The following is a 22,719-nucleotide window of genomic DNA, read 5'->3' on the forward strand; positions in this document are numbered from 1 at the left end:
CACAGGACATGATCTGACCCAGCAGAGTCCCGACCCAGCACGCGGATGGGAACCTTATTTTATTTTTTATTTTTATTTTTATTTTTTTTTTGAGACGGAATCTCGTGCTGTCACCCAGGCTGGAGTGCTGTGGCCGGATCTCAGCTCACTGCAAGCTCCGCCTCCCGGGTTCACGCCATTCTCCTGCCTCAGCCTCCCGAGTAGCTGGGACTACAGGCGCCGCCACCTCGCCCGGCTAGTTTTTTGTAGTTTTTAGTAGAGACGGGGTTTCACCGTGTTAGTCAGGATGGTCTCGATCTCCTGACCTCGTGATCCGCCCGTCTCGGCCTCCCAAAGTGCTAGGATTACAGGCTTGAGCCACCGCGCCCGGCCGGGAACCTTATTTTAACCTGAGACACAAACGTGCACCTTCTGGACCCTGGCTACAGCCCTGACCCTCCGGGCGGCTGGCTCCGCGAGGTCTCGGTCACCGGGCGACGCGGTGTCCCTGCGGGGTCTCCAGCTGGCTGGGGGCTCCCCGTGTCTTCATCTTGAGGACACCTTAGGGACGTTTGGGGGCTTAAAGCCACTGAAGACGTTTCTTTCAGATTTTTGTTTTTCATTTTAAAAATTGCATTTCCCAGCTACTTGCAGGTTTGTGAGTCAGTTTGTTTTCTTCATTTCAGAGATTCAAGTCATGGAACTTTTTCAAAGAACTGAAGGGGGATTCCCGAAGTTATTTTTTCACCCGATACATATCAAGACGTTAGAGGGCTCCGCCGCAGTGACGAAGACAAAAGCAGGAACAGATCTGGGTCCAAGGAGGCCTGGCAGGTGGGGTGGGCACGAGGGAGTGATTCCCGGGCGACCAAGAGACTGAGGGATGCATGTCAAGCCCCAGAGGGCAGCGTCCACCTGACCCCCAGCCCCAGCGGCCACCGCCTCCTCCTGGCCCGGCCTGCGCTGCCCCCTGGCAGTGGGGCCAGGAGCCATCCCAGCCTCTAACCCCTGCACCCCGCCTTGGCACCCGGGGCTCCCGCAGAGGGGCCCCCAAAGCCTGCCATTGGTCATAGGCGTATGCGGCCAAGGCCCCTACAGCCCTGAAATGGAGTGTGTCTGAGGTTCCAGCAGCGGCCCCCTCACTTGGGTGTGGAGTCCCGGGAGTGGAGAGAGCAGACCCCATACCTAGGGCTGGACTCAGGCTGGGGTGGCAGAAAGGGAGCCTGGGTCTCTGGGTTTGATGAGGGCGGAGGGAGGGGCATGGGTCCTGGTAGGTCGCATGCTGCAGAGGTGAGGTGTTCCCATTTTGGAAACTGAGGAAGCAGAGCTTGGAAGACCTGGGGGGGTGGAGGGGAAGGGTCTGCACCTGCCCTGGAGTGGGTGACACAGAGGCCCAGCCTGCACCAGCTGTCCCAGACCCTCCCAAGCAAGCCGGTGTCTGTGCCCTCTGGGTGGGACTAGAGACCCAGGCCCTGCCCCCCAAGGTCGGCACTCAGAGCCGGCTCTCCTGTGTCCTCTCTGCCTTATAGGTAGTTATGGGTCTACGGCATCTGGAAACAAGGGTTCGGGAGACAGCAGCTCCAGGGCTCCAAGTGCTGAGGATTTGACCACCAGTGCCGGCGGCCTCGGAGTAGGCTTGGGGTCTGGGGTCCACAGGCCAGGGGAGGCTCTGCTCAGGCCCTGCTGTACTCCCAGTCTGAGGGCTGGGGTTCTAGGAAGACCTTCATCTGCGGGGGGAGGAAGGAGGTGCCTGTGTGAGCTGCATCCCCTGTGCCCACAGCTCTGCCCTCAGGCGTGCGCTCACACTCGTGGGCATGCTTGCATGCACATGCACACTCCCACCCCCAGGTACACCATGTGCCCTCACAACACACACCCCTTCCACACACCCCCAGCCCTCACTTTGGTTTTGAGCCTGCTGGAGGTCGAACCCACTTCCCACAGCACCCTAAGCAAGAGGTTCCCTTGGCTCAGAAACTCCAGGTTCTGTTCCTGATGGAGACCACATGCCCTGCCATGCTGCCCTCCAGGGAGTCCTGGGGACAGCGAGGGCTTGCAGGGAGGGCAGGGCGGGTCTGGGAAACCTGGCTCTGTATTCTTGACCACAGCTGGCTGGGCCCCTGGCGGGGACGGGCTCTCTGGGACTGGTGCTCCCCCCACCCTCTCCTGGAGCCCTGGCAGGTGCAGGACAGTAAGACTGAGCTCAACCTGGGGCAGCCCCACCCAAGACTCCCCACCCGCACATACTGGGGTGCAGGGCCTCCTACCTCCCGGCGTTGCTGGGAACAGTGGCACCTGTACCAGGCGAACATGACCGTAAGAGCCAAGAGGATGAAGATAGCAGTGACCACCACAGGCACAGTCCAGGACCCAGCGTCAGGGGCGGACTGGGGTTCTGCACCTGAAGGAGGCAATTCAGCGGTGGACAGGTGGGTTGGGCATCCCCCACCCCCAACCTCCTCCTCCTGCACACCCCCGGGGGTGAGAATGAGCCCCGGAGGACTGCACCGCCCTTGCCCAGGAGGTACAGGAGTGGGAGGGAGCCAGGAGGAGAGGGGGCGCAGGACCACAGAGGTGGGAGGACACCCGGGGCACAGGTGCCTCGGGGCAGGGAGGGAAACATCTACCCCTGGACGTGCGCTGGCCTCGTCCTTTAGGCCTTGGGGCTCTGGGGAAGAGATGCAAGAGCAGGTGAAGGGCCTGCCCTGATGCAGCCCCCACAGGGCCAGGTATCGGAGAAGCCCCATACCTGAGTCCAGGAAGGGCTCACCAGATGCCCTGGGGGTGGGGAGCAAAGCAGAACCCAATTTGGGTGACCCGGGTGAGTCAGAGCCGGGTGTGGTGAAGGTGGGAGGGCTGGGAGGGGCCATGGAGGCTCCTGAACTTTGCAGGAAAGGAAGGGGAGGGTTGGGAGTGGGTCTGGGGACTGGGGGGTCTGTGGTCCTGCACAGTGGTGTGGCTGCTCGGGGCCTAGGGAGCAGGTGGGAGGGGCTTGGAGGGCAGCACGGAGGCCGGAGGGTGCTCTGCTGGCCATCACTGCTTTCTGGTTGAACCAAATAAGTAGCTGGTGGTGGTGGCTGTGGGCCCTGAGTTGGGGGAGAAGAGGCAGAGGGAGCAGTGGGCTGGGCGAGCGGGGACATGGGTGGGGGGTGGTCATGCCTGTGTCGGGGGAGCTGAGGCAGAGAGTGGGGCAGTCAGCATCCCCTGAGGGCAGGAGGAGAGGGGTGGGGACAGGGAAGGGTGGGGATGGTCCCAGCCCTGAAGACAGGAGGGGCGAGGGCAGGTGTGGTCTAGGCGCTTTTGAGGTGGACAGCATGGGAGTGGGAGATGCAGGGCAGGACTGTGGCAGCCTGGGAGGCCCCTGTTCATGGTCACAAGGGTGGTGGGCGGGTGATCTTGAGCACCTCTGGGTGACCCCAGTAAAGGGAGGGCAGGTGCCTCAAAGCCGGGCGCTGTGGGTCTGGAGGGCCTCTCAGAGCACAGGCATTTGGGGTGCAGCTTCCCCACACAGCCGGGATAGGAGTGATGGGGAGGCGAGGGGTTCCTGGGCTTCCTGGCTGCAGGGTGCAGCCCTCACCCCTGACAGGCTCCTTTGAGGAGCAGAGGCTTTGTGTTCTGTGTTGTTGGTGGGGCTCTGGCTGCCCTTTGTGGGTCTGTGCCCCCTGAGCCTCCGGCCTGACTCCTGCCCCTCCCAAAGGGAGAACTGTCCCAGGAGGTCAAGAGGCCTCCACCCCGACTCTCCACCCCGGCACCCCGTCTCCTGGCAGCCCTGCTTATGCCTGCTCTTCCTCCTCCTCCTTCCCTCTCAGTCTCAGCCCTCCCCCTGCCCAGGCCCCCTCCCCTCCCTGTGTCCCCTCTCACTCCCCTCCCCCTTGCTTCCCCGAGCCTCCCCTCACCTGAAACCTCCAGCGTGACTTGTCTGTTATTTCTCTGGCGTCCCACGAGGTGCCAGGTGTACAGCCCAGCGTGGGAGTCCCGGGTGCCTTTGATCACCAGCTGGGCCACACCTCCCTGAACTTGGAGCTGCCAGCCGTCCCGGGAGAAGTAGCCTGGGGCCACCTCATTGAAGATGGTGCTCTCCTGCCCGTGGGCACGCAGCTTGATGTTGACACGGGAGAAGGCATTGGAGATGTTGCAGGACATGATGGCGTTCTCGCCCCGAGACACAGAGACCACCCCCTCTGTGCAGACAGGGCTGTCCCAACCTGTGGGGCCGGATAGGGGCACGCACAGATCAGGGCTGGGCCTCAGGGCACTGGCTGGCTGCTGTGCCCAGGGCCAGGGCCGGGGCAGGAGACAGGGCCTCTAAGGGACACGATGAACTATGTATACATCCATCCGACCCAATCAGCACATATGTCTTGTGTGGGAAGAATAAAATCGCAGCAAAAAAGAAGAGTGGCTCTCTGTGTTTGTGTGTGTGTGTGCGCGCGTGTGTGCGTGTGTGTGTCCGTGTGTGTGTGCGCGTATGTGTGTGTGTGCACGCGCGTGTTTGTGTGTGTGCGCGTGTGTGTGTGTGCGCGTGTGTGTGTGTGTGCGTGTGTGTGTGTGTGTGTGCGTGTGTGTTTGTGTGTGCACTCATACCCATGTCTGTTCCTTGGGGTGTGTCAGCTTGGATGAAGACATTTCCTATCAACTCCCTCCCCTGTACATTTCCACTGGGGTGGGTGAAGCCAGACCCTCCGGGGTGTGCCGGGCGACTGCGCTGTGGCAGGAGTGCTGCTGCTGACCTGCCGGATCACCCTCTTCATGGGAAGTAGTGGCCAAGCCCCACCTCCCTCAGCTCCTCCCTCAGTTTCTCCAAGGCCTAGGCCAGGTGCAGGTGCTTGGCTGTGTGAGAAAGGGCAGGACTTCTGCAGACACCCACAGGCCAGCCTCAGAGGCCAGCAGAGCAGACACAGGTTCCAGTCTGTCCTTGTGGGACCCAGCCTGCGCCATCCCCAACATCCCCTTTCCCCTCTCGGGCGCCCACTCAGCTCCAGGCGGCTGGGCCAGCTCCACACACAGCTCCACAGTCCTGGGAGGTCAAGTTCTTGTAACAAGCCAGTGTGTCAGTCTCTCTCTCCCGCCTCTTGGGTGCACCCTGCCCAATAGCAACCCGTGCAGCTGCTTCCCTCAGAGGTCCAGGGCCTTTGCCCCAGCAGCCAGCTCAAAGATGCCTGAGATTCAGGTTGTGTGGCCCTGAGCATGGTACCAGCCTGGGGTCTTGGTGCTGCCACTGTCCCTGCTGCACCAGCATCCACTGTGACTGGACACGGACGGACGGATGGACAGCAGGGTGAGCTCTTGGGGAGCACACAGCATGCTGGGTGGAGCCACCATTTGGCCACATGTCACTAAATACAAAACCACATGGCAGGTGCCACATGCTGGCAAGTGCCAGGGGCCTTGGTGCCCATGGGAGGGGGTGGGCTTCAGGGGCACCTGGCCTTCAGGCTGGACTGAGTTTCCTCGGACGAGCAGGCTGGCTGCCTGTCTGGGTGCTCTGAGTGTTCAGGGACTGCAGGGCCTCTACAGGCCATTGCAAAAATTCGCACTGTCCAGAGGGCAGCGTGCGGCTGTCGGGGGGGCCCCAGCCAGTCAGCCAGTTGCACTTTGGAGCCACTCTTGCGGGGTGGGGCCAGAATCTCCCGAAACCTGGGTTCCTCCATCTGGGATTCCTCTGTTTCAGTTTTGTTTTGTTTTTTGTTTGTTCTTAGGATTCTGACTAAACTGCTTTGGGATGTGGTTTGGGATGTGGCTGAGCTCTGACACCTTTTAAAAGCCCCTCGGGTGGCTCAGTGGCTCACGCCTGTAATCCTAGCATTTTGGGAGGCCGAGTGGGAGGATCACTTGAGCTCAGGAGTTTGACACCAGCCTGAGCAATGTGGCAAAACCCTGTCTCTGCAAAAAATACACAATTTAGCCAGGTAGGGTGTGCATATCTGTGGTCCCAGCTACTCGGGAGGCTGAGGTGGGAGGATCACCTGAGCCCAGGAGGTCAAGGCCGCAATGAGCCATGATTGTACCACCGCACCCCAGCCTGGGTGTCCAGCCTGGGTGATAGAGGTAGACCCTGTCTCAAAAATAAAGAAAAGAAAAGCCCCTCAGGTGACTTTGCTGCACAGGTTGGGGGTCTAGAGAGCTGGGGAGGATCTCACTGGGGGACCTTGTTCAAATGCCGATCCACTCCTGGCAGGCCTGAGATGCGCCTAAGGAACCCCCAGGCCAGGGCTGCTGTCCATTTCCCGGCCACAGCACAGGTCGTAACTGACCCAGACCCTCTCGCTTAGAAACTGGTCGTGATCTTGGTCCTTCCCCACAATTGCTCTGACAGTGACCACCAGGTACCACAGTGGCCACCGCCTCCCGTCATCCATGGCAAGACACAGCCCACCCACCACTGCCCTCCATCCATGGCCGGACACGGCCCGCTCACCACCGCCTGGAGCAGCCCAGCTCCGCATGGTTGGACCCTGGGTCTGCAGAGTCAGTCATTATCAGGGGCCTGGTGGCATCTGGACCCAACCTCAGTGCAACCCTCCCACCCCTGCCACGTCCCCACCGGGCTCCCCTTTCCCCAGCAGAGAGGCAGGACCCTGAGACTTACCTTCATTCTGAGCACTCAAGGAGGCAGCCAGGAGCAGGAGGGCCCCAAAGGGCCAGGAAATGGGGCCAGGGAACACCAGGGGGCAGGTCTGCATGGCTGGCGGGACTTCGGCAGCCTCAGGGGCCCCTGGTCCTTGTCACTGGCTCTCGGGACACTCCCTGGAGGAAGGAAAGCCCGTGGGTCAGAGCCCTCTGTGGCTGCCAAAGGGGACAGTGGGAGCGGCTGTCGCCTGGCGGGGGCTGGGAGGCTGGGGGTCCCCACTTCTTTCCTGAGCGGCTGTGCCTGGGATGCCAGAGCCTCCACCCTCCTTCCCTGTGACTGTAGAGGGTGTGCGATGCTGGCTGCGCGCGAAAACACAGTTCCCTCATGGGAGTTCCCTGCAGGTCACCTGCACTCTGGTGTGTGGGGTGCACTGGGAGCTGGGGGCAGGAGACAGAGTCGCCCCAAGCACAACGGGGACATCTGACTTGTGGGTCAGTCCTTTTGTTTTACAATAAATTACTCATGACTGTGCCTGAGGGTGTTTCCTGTAGAAATGGGTCAGGACAGGTGGAAGCTTTGGTAGCCGCCTCTACCTAACACCGTACGAAGACCAGCTTCCAGCCCCAGCCCCTCACCAACGCGAAGCACGAAATCGATTCTCCGTCTACTTTGGAGCACGTGTGTAACATCACTCGCACGCCCAGGGCACAACCCCAGCCCCTCACCAATGCTCCTCCGTCTACTTATCCTTCTACTTAGGAGCACGTGTGTGATATCGCTGCACGCCCAGGGCACAGAGCTTCGTCATTACAATCCTCTGGTGTCTGTCTCCTCTTTGGTGTTGTCCAGACCTCCAGTCACTCACAGAGAGCCTCACATGACCAGCACCCACCGTCCGCCTCTCCCAGCCAAGCCCATCGCTGGCCACAGCCTGTAGTCAGCACCCCCCAGCCCATCTACCGGTCCCCCCTGCCTGTCCACTGGCCCCGCTGCCTGTCCACTGGCCCCCTGCCTGTCCACTGGCCCCCTGCCTGTCCACTGGCCCCCCCCGCCTGTTCACCGGCCCCCTGCCCATCCACCGCCCCCCTGCTTGTCCACTGGCCCCCCTCCCCGTCCACCAGCACCCCCTGCCTATCCACCGGCTCCCCGCCCATCCACTGGCCCCCCCTGCCAGTCCACGGGCACCCCACCCCCCGCCCGTCCACCGGCTCCCCTCCCGGGGCAACGCTCAGTTGCGTTCCTTTCGAATCCATCGTTTACACCTCTGTGCGTTCCTAACACACAAGTCAGCTTTACCTCTGCTGCTCTCACTGGCAAGGCAGGCTGCTGGGCAGCTTCCAGCATGCGAGCCTCCTTTTGCTATCTTGCCTTGGGCCTGCAAAGGCTAGGGGCCGCCTAGCTGTGTGTCTCCTCTCCTGCCAGGCAGAGGCAGCTGCAGTGCACACACGCCAGGGGCAGGGTCAGAGAGGCAGGGATGAGCCTCTCAAGGGCCCCAGCGAGGTCCCAGCTTCTGTGCTTCCCATGGGGCCCCACTCAAGCCCTGCATACAGTAGGTGCTGGATATATGTGGATCTGGGTCCCCTGAGAGCAGCTGGGGGATGAAGGTCCCTGTGTGGACGCTCCACAAAGCCCCACCTGCCCCCACGCAGGAGCTCAGCTTTGCATAGGAAAGTGCCCTAACCCTAACTCAATCAGTCCCTCTGGTGGGGTCTGGGCCGATGCCCGCGCGGGTCAAAGGTCAGGCCCTCACCTGGACCAGGTGACGTGCTTTTGCATGAACCTGCTGACATGCCTGCTGGACTTTGAAAGGCACCAGGGAAGGGAAAATGAGGGGAGGCAGCCTGGGTCTGTTCCAGGCAGGGCAGCGGGCAAGGCCCAGCAGGAGCCCTGGCAGGACTTGCCCTTCAGCCAAGAGAACACCGCCTCAAAGGAGGCTGGGGCAAGGGTTCCTGGCCAGGCTGCCCTGCCTCTCGGGTCCCTGCACCTCTGCTGGGAAAAGTCCCTCAGTAGGGTGGTGACTGCAGCCCTGCCTCTCCCAGCTCCCAGTGAACCCCCCACACCAGAGTGCAGGTGACCTGCAGGGAATTCCCATGAGGGAACTGTGTAAAGCGACCTTCAGACGAGCTATTTATAGATGTCTATAGTTTTTAGATGTGCGTTTCTCCAAACAAACAAACCACCAGAAAGTGTCACAGCAGGACACGTCACCAACCCCGGGGACCCCATGTCACCGGGGTCCTCCCAGAGGCTGGAGTCTGGGCCTGCTAAGGACCAGGCTTGCAGATGGGCTCCGGCCTTCTTGTCCCATTGCCCCAAGTGTCCCTGCCCCCTCTGAGCCTACCTCTAGTCATCTCTGGGCCCTGCACAGCCACAGGCAGCCGCCCGTCATTCCCACACTCTCACTGTGGTCCTGCCTCCACACGGAAACCCCTGCCAGCCGCGGAGTGCAGGTGTGCGGACACTGTCCCTGCAGGTGGGCATGTCACCAACCCCGAGGTGCTGCTGAGGCTCAGGGATGGTCCCACGTTGGCGCAGGGTAGGGGTGTCCCGAGGTCTGGGTTCCCCACCCCAGGCAGCTACTGCGCTCAGGATGAGTCCAGTCCCTTCTGTCAGAAACCCCACCCCACCCTGCCAGGGCCTGGGTTCGAGGGGAGGGAACCCATACCTGAGACCTTTTGTGGCCTCTCACTAACACCCCCTTTCCTGCTGTGACCCCTCAGGGCTGCTCAGATGGGCTTGGAGACAGGCTAGGGCCCCATCTCCCATCATGCATCCAGCATTCTGGATTAGCTGGAAGCCCGATGGGGTCTCTCTGGGCTAAAATCAAGGGGTGGGCCAGGGTGGTCCCTTCTGTAGGCTCCAGGCAGAATCTGTCCCTCTCAGTCTCCAGCGCCCAGAGGCATCCGCATCCCTCGGCTCACGGCCCCTCTGCCACCTCCCCACCACCGCCCCCCAGCTGCTTTCCTTGTCTCCCTGACTCCCCCTCCTCCCTCCCTCTCCTGGAGACCCTGTGGTGGCATCAAGGGCCCCCCTGGGTGACTCAGGACACACGCCCCAGGTCAGCACCCAAGACTTCATCCCATCTGCACAGTCCCTTTGCCATGTCAGGTTCTGGGATGAGGACATGACATCCTTGGGGACTGACAGCCGACCACAGAACCCCCATCCCCAATGCAGTGGGAGACCCAGGCCACCTGGAGATCCCCGCATGGAGGTGAGATTCACACAAGGAGACCGCAGTTGGGCTTGGGTCCGGCTCCCCTCACCCCATGCTCCACGATGCCAGCCCAGCCGGCCCACCTTGGAGCCACACAGATGGACAGCAGGGAGGGTTGGGGCTGCTGGGGGCTCTCCCACTGCTCTTCGCACCACCCCGTTGACCGTGTCCGGGAGGGGTGCCCTGCTGTTCTCCCCAGGCTGCTCTGGGGGGTCCTGTCCTCACCTAGAGCCCGGAGGCCATCTGAGTCTGTTTCATAAATGCTTCCAGGGACTACTCCTGCCACTGTGCTAAGGGTGGGAACTCTGGGCACACAGCCAAAGGTCACAGATCCCCAGAGCCCTGAGAGTGCTGCATCCACCCCACCTGCCCGCCCAGGTGCTAGCTCTGCCACCTGTGTCCTGAGTCAGCCTTGACTCAGAAAAGAGCTGCACCCTGAGCCAGACCTCAGCAGCTGGGTCCTGAAGGCCCCCGAGGGACAGCTGCACGCACCTGGCTTCATGCCAAGCTCCTCCCGCCTAGCAGTGGCTGTGTCTGCCTCCCCTCCTCCCTGAGTGTCCCAAGTCTGCCCGCTCTGCATTCCATGGGGCCAGCAGTGCGGTGGAACCTCTGCTCTCGGGGGCTACAGCGGCTCCTAGATGCCTCTGCCGCCGCGGGTGGACCCTGCAGCTCCATCTCCCAGCCTCCCTGCCTGATTGCTTCCCGAAGACCCAGGGTCCTGGGCTGCCCTCGATGGGGAGAGGGGGGTGGGAGTGAGAAGCTGGCACTGTCCCTCTTTCTGGCCTCATCCCCTCCATGGTCTCAGCCCCTGGCGGCCTGGACTGCACTGTTCTGGAGATGCTGCCTCCCCGCCAAGTCCCTTCAGCCCAGCTGTGGTGGTGGCTGCTGCTTCTCACACGTGGATCCTCTCACTGCCTCTCCCGGGTCCTCCCTTCCTCCCAGCACCTTCACCAGCTCCCCACTGAGCGCCCTCCGATGTTGGCAGCCCTGACCCTTGCCCAGCCAGGGGTGAAGGGCAGAAGGGCTGGGCTGGAGGGTACTAGGAGCAGGTGGTGGTGCCCTCCCCATCGGTCCACACCCGGCAGGTGGCGGGAAAGGTGTGGAATGAGTCAGCCGTGGAGGGGTGCCCCAGGCCTGGAAGACCCCTGTTTGGCTTGAGAATGACTTTGAAGGGCTCAGGGGGAAGGGAGTTGAGGGGAGACAGGATGGAGAGTGGCAATCTGGCTCTACTCTGAGGCTTCAGGCTGCGGACTGTGCGTGGCCCCAGCTCTGTCTGGACAGCAGGTGTCAGTGACATTGGGTTGCTGCAGGGAATTTGCTCCGTTTAATAGAAGAAAACGCACCCTGGCGACACAGGCCCCGCTCAGGTCATCAGGCATCAGTGTACCTGCACATCTGGTCACATCTGAGTCTCAGATAAACAACCAACGATGTCCTGGTAAAAGCTTGTCCCGTGGGACACTTGGGACACACTTATATTAAAACACGATTAATGATCTCAAACTCAGATGTTGCTGGGTATCCTGTGTCAGCCCTGTCACTCTGCCCCTGTCTGCCTGAGTCCTCTCCTGCCGTCCTCCTGACCAGAGGCATGGGCTCGAGTTGAAAACTGTGCAGTGGCTAAAAATCAGAGACAGCGCAAGCGGCAGGGTGCAGCCACAGGGAAAGTGGCCAGGTAGGCGGAGACCGGCCCAGCAGCTCCATTTATGGTACAAGGAGACCAGGCTCAGGGAGACTAGGCGCACGGAGCCTCAAAACTTCTAGAGTGGGTCAGGCGCAGTGGCTCACGCTTGTAATCCCAGCACTTTGGGAGACTGAGGCAGGTGGATCACCTGAGGTCGGGAGTTTGAGACCAGCCTGGACAACATGGTGAAACCAAGTCTCTACTAAAAATACAAAAAAATTAGCCAGGCCAGGTGGTGTGTGCCTGTAATCCCAGCTACATGGGAGGCTGAGGCAGAAGAATTGCTTGAACCCAGGAGGCGGAAGTTGTGGTGAGCTGAGATCGTGCCACTGCACTCCAGCTTGGGTAACAAGAGCGAAACTCTGTCTCAAAAAACAAACAAACAAATAAAACAAAAACAAAAAACAAACTTCTGGAGTGGGAAAAGATGGAGGCAGCAATCAGAATTCTCTCAAACCACGAAAACAGGGGTCGGCATCTGAGGAGCTGGCACCAGACACAGTAGGGTCTGAAAGCTCCCGGACCAGGATTGACGCACAGGCTTGGAGTCGTTCCCAGTGACACGCCTAGGAAAGTTCATGCACCACCCAGCACGCCTGTGCGCGCCTAATCCCGCTCCTTGGTGCCCTGGGCGCCGGCCTGTCCCGGCTCCCACAGGTGCTGGGTGTGTGGAAGCTCAGGTCCCCTCGGGCTGGGTTCACTGGCATCCTCCTGTGTGATCAGCAGACTCTACCCCCACAGCACCTGAAGGGTGGCTGACAGTGCTTTCCCAGCTGCTGCAGGGGCTCAGGGAACACAGGTGACCCCACGTCTCTACAGAGAATGAGCACACCAACACCTCTCAGAAAACAGCTGCAGCCTGCAGAGGCCATGGAGCCCACCCAGGCCCACGGTGTGGACGTCTCTGACCTGGTCTCTGCTGGGGCAGGCCCAGAGGGGACCCCAGGTGGTCAGCAAAGTCCCCTCAGGCCTGGGGGCTAGATCGGGCTAACCCTTCCTCCTCAGCATTTGCTCACCTGTCCCCTCTGTTGGTGGCCTCCTGTCTTCCTGCTCTGGGCTCAGCAGCGGCCCCCTGGAGAGGCCCTGCCACCACCCCCTGCCCTGCTGGAGACAGGCCTCCTGCTCTGGCACCCGCAGCCAGTCACCCTGGGCCTCCCAGAAGCCAAGGATCCTCTGCCAACGACGCGCAGAAAATGTGCTTCTCAAGCTGCAGGTGAATGACCAGTAGTGGGCAAGGAACTGAATGTGGAGATTACTGCCGAGTCAGCAAAACCAGCGCGAGAAGGGGCAGCTGAGGGCCTGCCTGGGTGAGGGGAGCCTCACGGTTCCTGTTTCATGAGTTTGCTGTGAGTGCACATGAAGCTGTGGCTGTGGAGTGTGCAACAGTCCACGCGTGCCTGCGTGTGCTCATGTGTGCGTGTGTCCACCAGCTCGTGTGCACTCGTGTGAACGAGTGCGTTTTGCTCCCACCTTGGTCGCAGCGACGGCGCAGGGAACCCCGGGTGAGGCTGAGGACCAGGAAAGGCGGAGGGCGCTCCGACCCACTGGACTTAGGGGAACCCCGGGTCCGAGATGCCGCCTCTGTCCCTTCAAGACTCGAGCCCGGGGCGCAGGGCAGAGACGCGGGTCCCCACACGGCCTGCAGCTCGTTCCCGCCCCTCCCGGAGCGCGCCCGCTGCGCCCCCGCCCGCCTGGCCTGAGCGCCAGCGGGGGTGACGGTCCCCGAGGCAGAGGCGCTGCAGCCCCAGAGTCCCCATCCCTGCGCGGACCGGCGACCCCAGTGCACCGAGAGGCCCTAACACAGAGCGCCCAGCACCGAGCCCCCAGCACGGGGTCCTCAGCACAGAGCACCCAGCACCGAGTCCTCAGCACCGAGTCCTCAGCACAGAGCACCCAGCACCGAGCCCCCAGCACCGAGTCCTCAGCACCGAGTCCTCAGCACAGAGCTCCCAGCACCGAGCACCCAGCACCGAGCACCCAGCACCGAGTCCCCAGCACCGAGCCCCCAGCACCGAGTCCTCAGCACCGAGTCCTCAGCACAGAGCACCCAGCACCGAGCCCCCAGCACCGGGTCCTCAGCACCAAGTCCTCAGCACCGAGTCCCCAGCACCGAGCCCACTCCGCGCCCGCCGCTCTGGTTCCCCGGCCCGTCCCTCTCCGCGCCTCACCGGGTCCGCTGCTGGACGCGCTCCTCCGGGATGCAGCTTCTCCGCGCCCCGGAGCCTCAGGAAAATGAAACAGGCGGGAGGGAGGGGCCGGGGAGGAGGCGGCGGACCCGCGCCGGACCCACCTCCCCGATGAGGAAGGAGCGGGGTTTACGGGAAGCCGCCGAGTTTCGGGAACACCCCGCGTTCGCAGCAAGCGTGACAGGGAATTTATTGTTTTCACGCGAGGCACTGCACCCGCGGTTCACGCTAAAGGCAGCAGGAAAACGGCCGGGGCGTTTCTCCAGGAGAGTTCGCGCCTGGGCGGGTCCAGCTCGCGCGCGGCGCGCGTTCCCCGCGGCGCAGGTTGGCTCCGCTCGCAGCTGCCGCGAGTCTGTGCGCGGGGCGAGCTGGGCGGGTCCAGGAGGCCGCTGCGGGGCTGCGGGGCTGCCCCCAGATGGCCGGGGTGCGCGGGCAGAGTGAGCGGGGCAGCGGGAGGGTCAGAGGCCCTTTCATAAAAGCGCGCGGAGCAGAGGAGCGATCCCCCCAGCTCCCGCGCAGAGGGTCCTGCACCTGCGGCCCCGGCCTTCGCGCGTCCTGAGGCCCCTGCCGAGGTGCTGGCCTGGCCAGTCCAGGAGGAGGGGCCCAGCCTGTTGGGGCAGGAGATGGGGTGCGGGTGGAAGGCTCCAAGATGCACCTGGGCTGGGAACGCACAGACATCCCAGGTGGGTTGAAGGTGGGTCGAGGAGGCCTGGAGGACCCGGTGCCTGGCGGGGTGGCAGGTGGGCCACGTCCTCCACTAGAACCCAAGGGGGCATGCGCGCAGGTGCGGGCGGGGTCAAGGATGAGGAGGTATCTTCAGGACACTAGGAGGAGGCCCCACAGGCTGCAGTCACGTGAGCGGGCAAGGCCCCACCCGAGAGATGGTGGGGGACACCGGGGTGTGGGCAATGCCCCCAGTTTCGTGGAAGAGAGGAAGAAGCAGAACCAAATTCTGTGAAACCCTCACATCTGGGGAATGGACAGAGCAGGGCCAAACTGGACGCTGAACCTTGGGGCCTGCAGCCCGGCCATCAGACCCAGGGTCCAGAGGTGGATAGCACCCAACAAAGTCCCCCAGGGTGTTCAAAAGAGAAACTGTCACCAAATTGGCAGGTGAAACAGAGCCTGTCATCCTCCCAGCAAGATGGCACCATGGCCGGGGCACAGAGGTCAGATTCCCCAGCTCCCGCCCTCGGGGAACCCCCAGCCACCCTGGCTGCCAGTGAGATGCTGGAGAAGGGGCTGAAATCCCACCTGCCCACATCCTCTGCACAGCTTCCTTCTCCTCTTTTCCTGCCCGCTAGGTCTCTAAACTCAAAGGGGGCTCCAGTTCCTCGGGGCAGGGGTTTCGGCTGCCCCGAGGAACTATGTAGGAGCACCTGCACCGTGAGGCCCTGGAGGGCAGCTGAAGGCTGGCAGACTTTTGTCCCGTGATGGGACACCTTTGCGAGTTGGAGGAAAATGCATATCCTGATAAAGCAATCATGTTGTGAAAGTGAAACTAGTTTATTTTGTTTACGTCGAAAGTAATACAGGCACAGGAACAAAATAGAATGAAACCAACTGTTGCCTTTTCCTCCCCACCCTGGCTTCAATTCCCAGGGCTGAGTTATGGACACTGCCTCACTTATCCTTCTAGAAGTTTTCCTGGTCCATACAAACAGCACAGTCATCCACTCATGTTTCTTCATTTCTTTCTTTTTTTTTTTTAGACAGTCTCGCTCTGTTGCCCAGGCTGGAGTGCAGTGCTGTGATCTTGATCACTGCAACCTCCAACTCTTGGGTTCAACTGATTCTCCCGCCTCAGCCTTCTGAGTAGTTGGGACTGCAGGCATGTGTCACCACGCCCGGCTAATTTTTGTAGTTTTAGTAGAAATGGGGTTTCACCATGTTGGCCAGGCTGGTCTCGAACTCCTGACCTCAGGTGATCCACCTGCCTTGGCCTCCCAAAGTGCTGGGGTTACAGGTGTGAGCCACTACGTCTGGGCAGTATCTTTCTTTCTTTTTTTTTTTTTTTGAGACAGAGTCTCGCTCTGTCACCCAGGCTGGAGTGCAGTTGCGTGATCTCGGCTCACCGCAAGCTCCGCCTCCCAGGTTCGCGCCATTCTCCTGCCTCAGCCTCCTGAGTAGCTGGGACTACAGGCACCCACCACCACACCCGGCTAATTGTTCTGTATTTTAAGTAGAGATGTGGTTTCACCGTGTTAGCCAGGATGGTCTCGATCTCCTGACCTCATGATCCACCTGTCTTGGCCTCCCAAAGTGCTGGGATTACAGGCGTGAGCCACCGCGCCAGGCCATATCTTTCCATTTCTATACAATGCTGGGATCAGGCATCTTAGGGTAGGTACGTGGCTCATTCCTTCACCCTTGGCCTGGCCTTGAATCACAGCCTCTGCTGTGCCAGGTGACATGTGGAGTTTCATTTCCTGTTCTAGGAATTTGTAGATTTCAGTTGTGATTTCCTATTTAACTCTCCAAATTATTCAGCAGCATATAATTAAAATCCCCAAGGTCCTGGAGCATTTGCTTTCCTTTTTTTTGGAGACGGAGTCTTGCTCTGTCGCCCAGGCTGGAGTGCAGTAGTGCTCACTGCAACCTCTGCCTCCCTAGTTCAAATGTTTCTCCTACCTCAGTCGCCTGAGTAGTTGGGACTACAGGCGCCTGCCGCCACGCCCGACTAATTTTTTTTTTTTTTTTGTATTTTTGGTAGAGACTGGTTTCACTATGTTGGCCAGGCTGCTCTTGAACTCCTGAACTCAGGCAATCCGCCCGCCTCAACCTCCCAAAGTGCTGGGATTAGAGGCGTGAGCCACCCCGCAGGCCACGTTTGCTTTTCTTTGTGTTATCAACTTGTAACTTGATTCTCTGGGTTCCCTGCCTTTCAACCTTGCTTGCCCACATGACTGCAGCCTGTGGGGCCTCCTCCTAATGTCCCGAAGATACCTCCTCATCCTTGACCCTGCCACCACCTCGGGTTCTAGTGGAGGACGTGGCCCACCTGCCACCCACCCAGGCACCGGGTCCTCCAGGCCTCCTCGACCCACCTCCAACCCACCTGGGATATCTGTGCGTTCCCAGCCCAGATGCATCTTGGAGCCTTCCACCCGCACCCCATCTCCTGCCCCAACAGGCTGGGCCCCTCCTCCCAGACTGGCCAGGCCAGCACCTCCGCAGGGGCCACAGGATGCCTGAAGGCCTGGGCCACAGGTGCAGGACCCTCTGCAGGGGATCTAGGGGGATCGCTCCTCTGCTCTGAGCGCTTTTATGGAAGGGTCTCTGACCCTCCCGCTGTCCCGCTCATTCTGCCCGCGCACCCCTGGCCACCTGGGGGCCGCCTCTCCAGCCCTCGGCCCACGCGCAGACTCACAGCCTCCTGGGAGAGGAGCCAACCAGCCCTGCAGTTTTGTGCATGACTCAGTCATACCCACTGCTCACTGACTGGAAGGGTCTCACGGGTCCTTGCGACATGTAATATTCTCTGACTGTTGAGAGCAGGGGTCTCTGCAGGTGTCCCTGCTGTCAAGGCGTCAGTGGGGTAGGTTAGATCTTTTATATACTTGTCATTTTTTTTTTTTTTTTGAGACAGAGTCCCACTCTGTCGCCCAGGCTGGATGGAGTGCAGTGGCGCCATCTCGGCTCACTGCAAGCTCCGCCTCCCGGGTTCACGCCATTCTCCTGCCTCAGCCTCCTGAGTAGCTGGGACTACAGGCGCCCACCACCGTGCCTGGTTAATTTTTTGTATTTTTAGTAGAGATGGGGTTTCACCATGTTAGCCAGGATGGTCTTGATCTCCTGACCTTGTGATCCGCCCACCTGGGCCTCCCAAAGTGCTGGAATTACAGGCATGAACCACTGCGCCCGGCCTGTTCTAGGAATTTTTAATCATATATTTGGAGGCTTTTTTTTTTTTTTAAGAGATGGGGTCTCCTGTAGTTGACCAGGCTGGCTTGCAGTGGCTGTTCACTGGCAGGATCGTAGCTTAGTATGCCTTGACCTCCTGGGCTCAAGCAATCCTCCGGCCTCAGCTTTCTGAGTAGCTGGGACCACAGGCAGACACCACAGATAAAAAATCTTATCTCAAATGTTTGCTTGGGTCTTTGTCATTTTGTTCCTCTTGTTCTTGTCTTGTGCTAACCTAATTCTATCTATTTTATAATATTTGGAAGTTGTAAAATGTGAGGCTAATTTTAAATTCTTACCCAGCATGTGTTTCTGCTTTTGATGGAATCCACAAATCAGCTTGTTATTTTCCACCTGAAAAGGCTGTGCTCCTCGAACATCCAGTTATGTTGCCCTGAGCCCCCTCTCACTTGCCAATCTTCTTGGTATTTCTGTTGGGATTTTACTGTCTTTATAGCTTAACTTTATTTTAATTCTATTTATTTATTTATTTTCTGGGGATGGAGTCTCACTATATTGCCCAGGCTGGAATGCAGTGGCATGATCTCACCTCATTGCAACCTCCGCCTCCCAGGTTCAAGTGATTCTCCTGCATCAGCCTCCCTAGTAGCTGGGATGACAGGCACGCACCACCACACCTGGCTAATTTTTGTATTTTTAGTAGAGACAGGATTTCGCCATGTTTGCCACGCTGGTCTCTAACTCCTGACCTCATGATCTACCCACCTTGGCCTCTCAAAGTGCTGGGATTACAGGCGTGAGCCACGATGCCCAGACATTATAGCTTAATTTTAGAAAGAATGGCATTTTTAGGGCTGGGTGTGGTGGCTCATGCCTGTAATCCTAGCACTCTGGGAGGTTGAAGTGAGAGAATCCCTTGAGGCCAGGAATTTGAGACCAGCTTGGACAACACAGCGAGACCCATCTTCACAAAAATAAAATAATGAGCTGGGCGTGGTGGCCGTGCCTGTAGCCCCAGCTACTTGGGAGACTGAGGTAGGAGGATCTCTTGAGCCTGGGAGGTCGAGGCAGCATTGAACCGAGATCAGGTCACTGCACTGCAGCCTGAGCAACAGAGCGAGATCCTGTCTCAGAGACAGAGAGAGAGAGAGAGAAAATACTTTTTTTTTTTTGAGATGGAGTCTTGCTCTGTCACCCAGGCGGAGGGCAATGGTGCTATCTCGGCTCACTGCAAGCTCTGCCTCCCAGGTTCACGCCATTCTCCTGCCTCAGCCTCCCGACTAGCTGAGACTACAGGCGTCTGCCACCACGCCTGGCTTATTTTTTGTATTTTTAGTGGAGACGGGGTTTCACCGTGTTAGCCAGGATGGTCTTGATCTCCTGACTTCGCAATCTGCCCACGTCGGCCTCCCAAAGTGCTGGGATTACAGGCATGAGCCACCACATGCAAAACCCTACTGTGAATAGTAGAGCGACTGTAGCAATTCCTGCAAGGGTGATGTAGTGGATTATTTCCGTCTAAAATCTGACTGGCCAAGACATAGCATTTCCCTTTGGGGGGTCTATGGAGTTCCTTGGTTTTATTTTTATTTATTTATTTATTTTTTTGAGATGGAGTCTCGCTCTGTCACCCAGGCTGGAGGGCAGTGGCGCTATCTCGGTTCACTGCAAGCTCCACCTGCCAGGTTCACGCCATTCTCCTCCCTCAGCCTCCTGAGTGAGTAGCTGGGACTACAGGCACCCGCCACCATGCCTGGCTAATATTTTTGTATTTTTAGTACAAACGGCGTTTTACCATGTTAGCCAGCATGGTCTCCATCTCCTGACCTTGTGATCCACCCGCCTCGGCCTCCCAAAGTGCTGGGATGACAGGTGTGAGCCACCGCGCCCGGCCCTGAAGTTCTGTGGTTTTATTTTTCCAAACAGAGAAACCCCTGGGTTATGGGTACCCTACTCACTTTCCTTACCTGGCAGAATTTGCAGGAGAATTGCCCGGAACTAGCATACCGATCCCGGTTTTTACGTCACCCATCCCTTTCTGTTTCTTCCAAGCTGCAGGAGGTCACCACTTGGTTCACGGGAGTAAGCAGGGCTCATCTAAAATGTCGGCAAAAAGCTGAAAAACAATTCATGAGACTAGGATTTAATGGCAAATAAGTTTTGGGCACAATTTCTCTCTCCAGTCCTCATTTTTGGTAAAAACAAATTATGATAGGACCATGTTGTTTGTAGAATAAGCTTTAGTCTTTTTTTTTTTTTTTTTTTTTTTTTTTGAGACAGAATCTCGCTCTGCCGCCCAGGCTGGAGTACTGTGGCCAGATCTCAGCTCACTGCAAGCCCCGCCTCCCGGGTTTACACCATTCTCCTGCCTCAGCCCCCCGAGTAGCTGGGACTACAGGCGCCCGCCACGTCGCCCGGCTAGTTTTTTGTATTTTTTTTTAGTAGAGACGGGGTTTCACCGTGTTAGCCAGGATGGTCTCAATCTCCTGACCTCGTGATCCACCCGTCTTGGCCTCCCAAAGTGCTGGGATTACAGGCTTGAGCCACCGCGCCCGGCCTGAAAGTGACATTCTTTACTGACCACAGGTTAGGAACCCTGTACAGGGACTGTGTAGACAGGTATGAGGCCAGTTCTCACCACGGGGCTTTTATTGGCTCTGCAAGTCAAGACTGAGTCCTTAAAGGGCTTCCAGTCAATACTTTTCCAGTCAAAGCCTTGATAAAATAACCAGTTTCTCCAACTGCATCCTGTTAAAAAGAAAAATGGATTCTTATTGCACTGATGCAGACAACTGTATTGCCATCAGAGTACTCACAGATAGTTTCCAAATTCTAGAGGAACCCGGCAGAGAAATAAACATGCTCCAAATTTCGTTCACAGGAGTTTGCTTTGCTCAATTATTAAAGGCCGTGAATAGTTCAAGTTTCCTTGACTCTGAAAAACAAGACAAGGATCAGCAATATTCCAAGCAAAAGTCAAAAAGGTTGCTGCTGTCTGAGTGCCGTCCATTTAGTCAACTCTTGTTTTGCTTGACATTCGTGAACATTTCAGTTCTTTGTGAGTCCTGTAAGTTTTTCCTCTACTCCAAAAAAAAAAAAGAAAAGAAAAGAAAAACAAAAACAAAAACAAAAAGGCCAGGCACGGTGGCTCCCATCTGTAATCCCAGCACTTTGGGAGGCCAAGGAGGGCAGATCACTTGAAATCAGGAGTTCAAGACCAGCCTGGCCAACATGGTAAAACCCCATCTCTACTAAAAATACAAAAATTAACCAGGTATGGTGGTGCACACCTGTAATCCCAGCTACTCAGAAAACTGAGGCAGGAGAATCACTTCAACCCAGGAGGCTGCAGTGAGCTGTGACTGTTCCACTGCACTCCAGGCTGTGCAACGGGGCGAGACTGTCTCAAAAAAGTTCCAGGGCCTAATCTTGAGATAAACAGACCAACCCTGGAAACTCAGTGGCAAAATTCCAGAGGTTTCCCCCAGGCAGCGAGTCAGCCACCCAGTCATTAATTAGATGATCCCAGCCCACGCTCCAGGTGGACTGGGACCCAAGATGGCCACTGCGGACAGACACACAGACCTTGTACCCAGCACAGCACCTGCCTCCCATGCCAGCTTGCCCTTTACAAGCCCCTGCCTTCTCCCTAGGAATTTGAAGTGGTTGTTTTGGATGGGAGTGCGGCCCCTTACCCATGACTAGTTTTGGTTAATAAAGTCACTTTCTTTCCACCAGGCCTCCCTCTTGATCACTGGACTCTGCAAGTGGTGAGGAACGGAACTTGTGTTTGGTTACAATTTTGGTGGCCCATGTGGGAACTTGTGTGCTTTGGGGGGCCCAAGCCCACCCATCTGGTTTCTGTTGGACAGGGCGTAGCGTCACCTGTGAGTTCCAGCTGCTCGTGGCCGCTGAGCCTGTGGCTGGAACGGGAGGAGCTGCCCTGCAGCCGCTGAGATGCTTTCGTCCGGGAATCCTGTCTTTCTCGTCCTGCTACCTTCAATGCTTTGCTGGTACAAAGGAAGTGATCTTTGGAGAAGTTAATAAACTTTGGAACTTGGGAACTTTGGAACTGGGTGCATTAGTCGGAGTTACCTAGGGACCCTCTGCCTCTCTGGGATGTAGCTGGGGCCCTGCTCTGTTTAGACTTGGCTGTGAGTGACACCAGTTGGGCATTTGATGCATTTGATGTGTTTGTGTTTGTGGCACCCTCAGGGCTCTGCTCAGCGAGGGCTCAGTCGCCCGAGGGGCCGTTTGAAACTGAGGCCAGGGATGTGGGACTCGACCAAACCCCTTGAAGGGGATTTGTTTGGACACAGCTGTTGGTTTGTGCGCGTGAATCTGTGCACCCTGACCTCTCTCTCCTTCCTCCAATGTCCTCCTCCTGTCCGCCACCAAAGCCTTATTCCTCTTGGTCAAAAGCACCCTTAGCTCCCTGTGGCTACAAACGGTTGACCTTGACAGGCAACCTGCAGAGGTGGGAGGGATTCGTCCCACACCGCACAGGTCTGGGGTGCTGAGGCTCTCCCTGATGGGAGATGATTGAGGGTGAGGGGTGCTGGCTCTGCACCATGCGGTGGCTGGAGGCTCCCTGGCCCCCCTCCTTCCTTTCTCGTTCCTCTTCCCTCCTGCAAACCTTTCTCCTCCACTTTCCTTTTTTTGCTATTTTCCTGTTCAATCCAGGGGTCTGGCCCAAAAAGGGAAAGACAGTTTCCAACATCCTGGCCCCGGATTTTGTCGTCCTCTTAGGGACTCCAGCTGGTTACATATGACAGCCCATTTGTGTGCATGTTTTAAGCTGATGGGCAAATGACAGTGAGAAAAATTCAGACCTCCAACGGTGAACCTGCACTGTAGTTAAGTACAGTCTTCTAAGGTACTCTCTCGTCCTCTCTTTTCTTTTCTGCTTTAAACCAGCTGTTACGAAGCTGCTGGTGTGAAGACTCATTATTTGTGGTCTAACTAGAATGTAAACGTTGGAAACTCATTTGAAATTAAAGAGAAAGAGGACAAAACAATTTTTTTTTTGTTTCGTTTTGTCTTGTTTTTTAAAACCAAACTGCCACAGAGATTGCTTTACCCAAATTTTGGTTCAGGCTCTCCTTGAATGACCTATTGGGTGACAAGGGTTAGCCAGGTGAGCGGGTTCCAGTTCTGTCAGCACAGCCACCTGCAGCCCCCTGGCACCTACAGGTCTGGGAGTTTGTGACGCTTTACC

General features: G+C 58.1%; 1 protein-coding gene and 1 long non-coding RNA gene across 5 annotated transcripts; one reads left to right on the plus strand and one right to left on the minus strand.

The window, feature by feature from the left end:
• Positions 1 to 581: 581 nt before the first annotated feature.
• SECTM1 (secreted and transmembrane 1) lies at positions 582 to 13,912 on the minus strand. Of its 3 annotated transcripts, none has more exons than XM_033181688.1 (5): positions 13,620 to 13,912; positions 6,569 to 6,726; positions 3,876 to 4,184; positions 2,247 to 2,380; positions 582 to 1,706 (listed from the first exon to the last, which is right to left on the minus strand). In XM_033181688.1, exons 2-5 carry the CDS (start codon positions 6,660 to 6,662, stop codon positions 1,653 to 1,655), a joined length of 591 nt encoding a protein of 196 aa, XP_033037579.1. In that variant the 5' UTR covers positions 6,663 to 6,726; positions 13,620 to 13,912; the 3' UTR covers positions 582 to 1,652. The 3 variants fall into 3 exon arrangements, with proteins under 3 accessions (XP_033037579.1, XP_033037581.1, XP_033037580.1); XM_033181690.1 differs by having other exon boundaries at positions 582 to 1,690; positions 2,227 to 2,380; XM_033181689.1 differs by lacking the exon at positions 13,620 to 13,912 and adding an exon at positions 6,957 to 7,109.
• Positions 13,864 to 22,519, plus strand: LOC117066381. Of its 2 annotated transcripts, none has more exons than XR_004430310.1 (2): positions 13,864 to 13,961; positions 21,240 to 22,519. It is a non-coding gene; the product is annotated as an uncharacterized LOC117066381 (long non-coding RNA). The 2 variants fall into 2 exon arrangements; XR_004430311.1 differs by having other exon boundaries at positions 13,885 to 13,991.
• The last annotated feature ends 200 nt before the right edge of the window (positions 22,520 to 22,719 follow it).

Source organism: Trachypithecus francoisi, unplaced genomic scaffold (genome assembly GCF_009764315.1).
Source record: "Trachypithecus francoisi isolate TF-2019V2 unplaced genomic scaffold, Tfra_2.0 Lachesis_group20, whole genome shotgun sequence".
Classification (NCBI taxonomy): domain Eukaryota; kingdom Metazoa; phylum Chordata; class Mammalia; order Primates; family Cercopithecidae; genus Trachypithecus; species Trachypithecus francoisi.

Coding starts and splice junctions, on each gene's coding strand:
- SECTM1 (XM_033181690.1), bottom strand. CDS start 6,662: ATGCAGACCTGCCCCCTGGTGTTCCCTGGCCCCATTTCCTGGCCCTTT. Junction 2,381..3,875: donor AGTCACGCTGGAGGTTTCAG/GTGAGGGGAGGC, acceptor TGCCTCCTTCAG/GTGCAGAACCCCAGTCCGCC. Junction 1,691..2,226: donor GTAGGAGGCCCTGCACCCCA/GTATGTGCGGGT, acceptor AGGTCTTCCTAG/AACCCCAGCCCTCAGACTGG.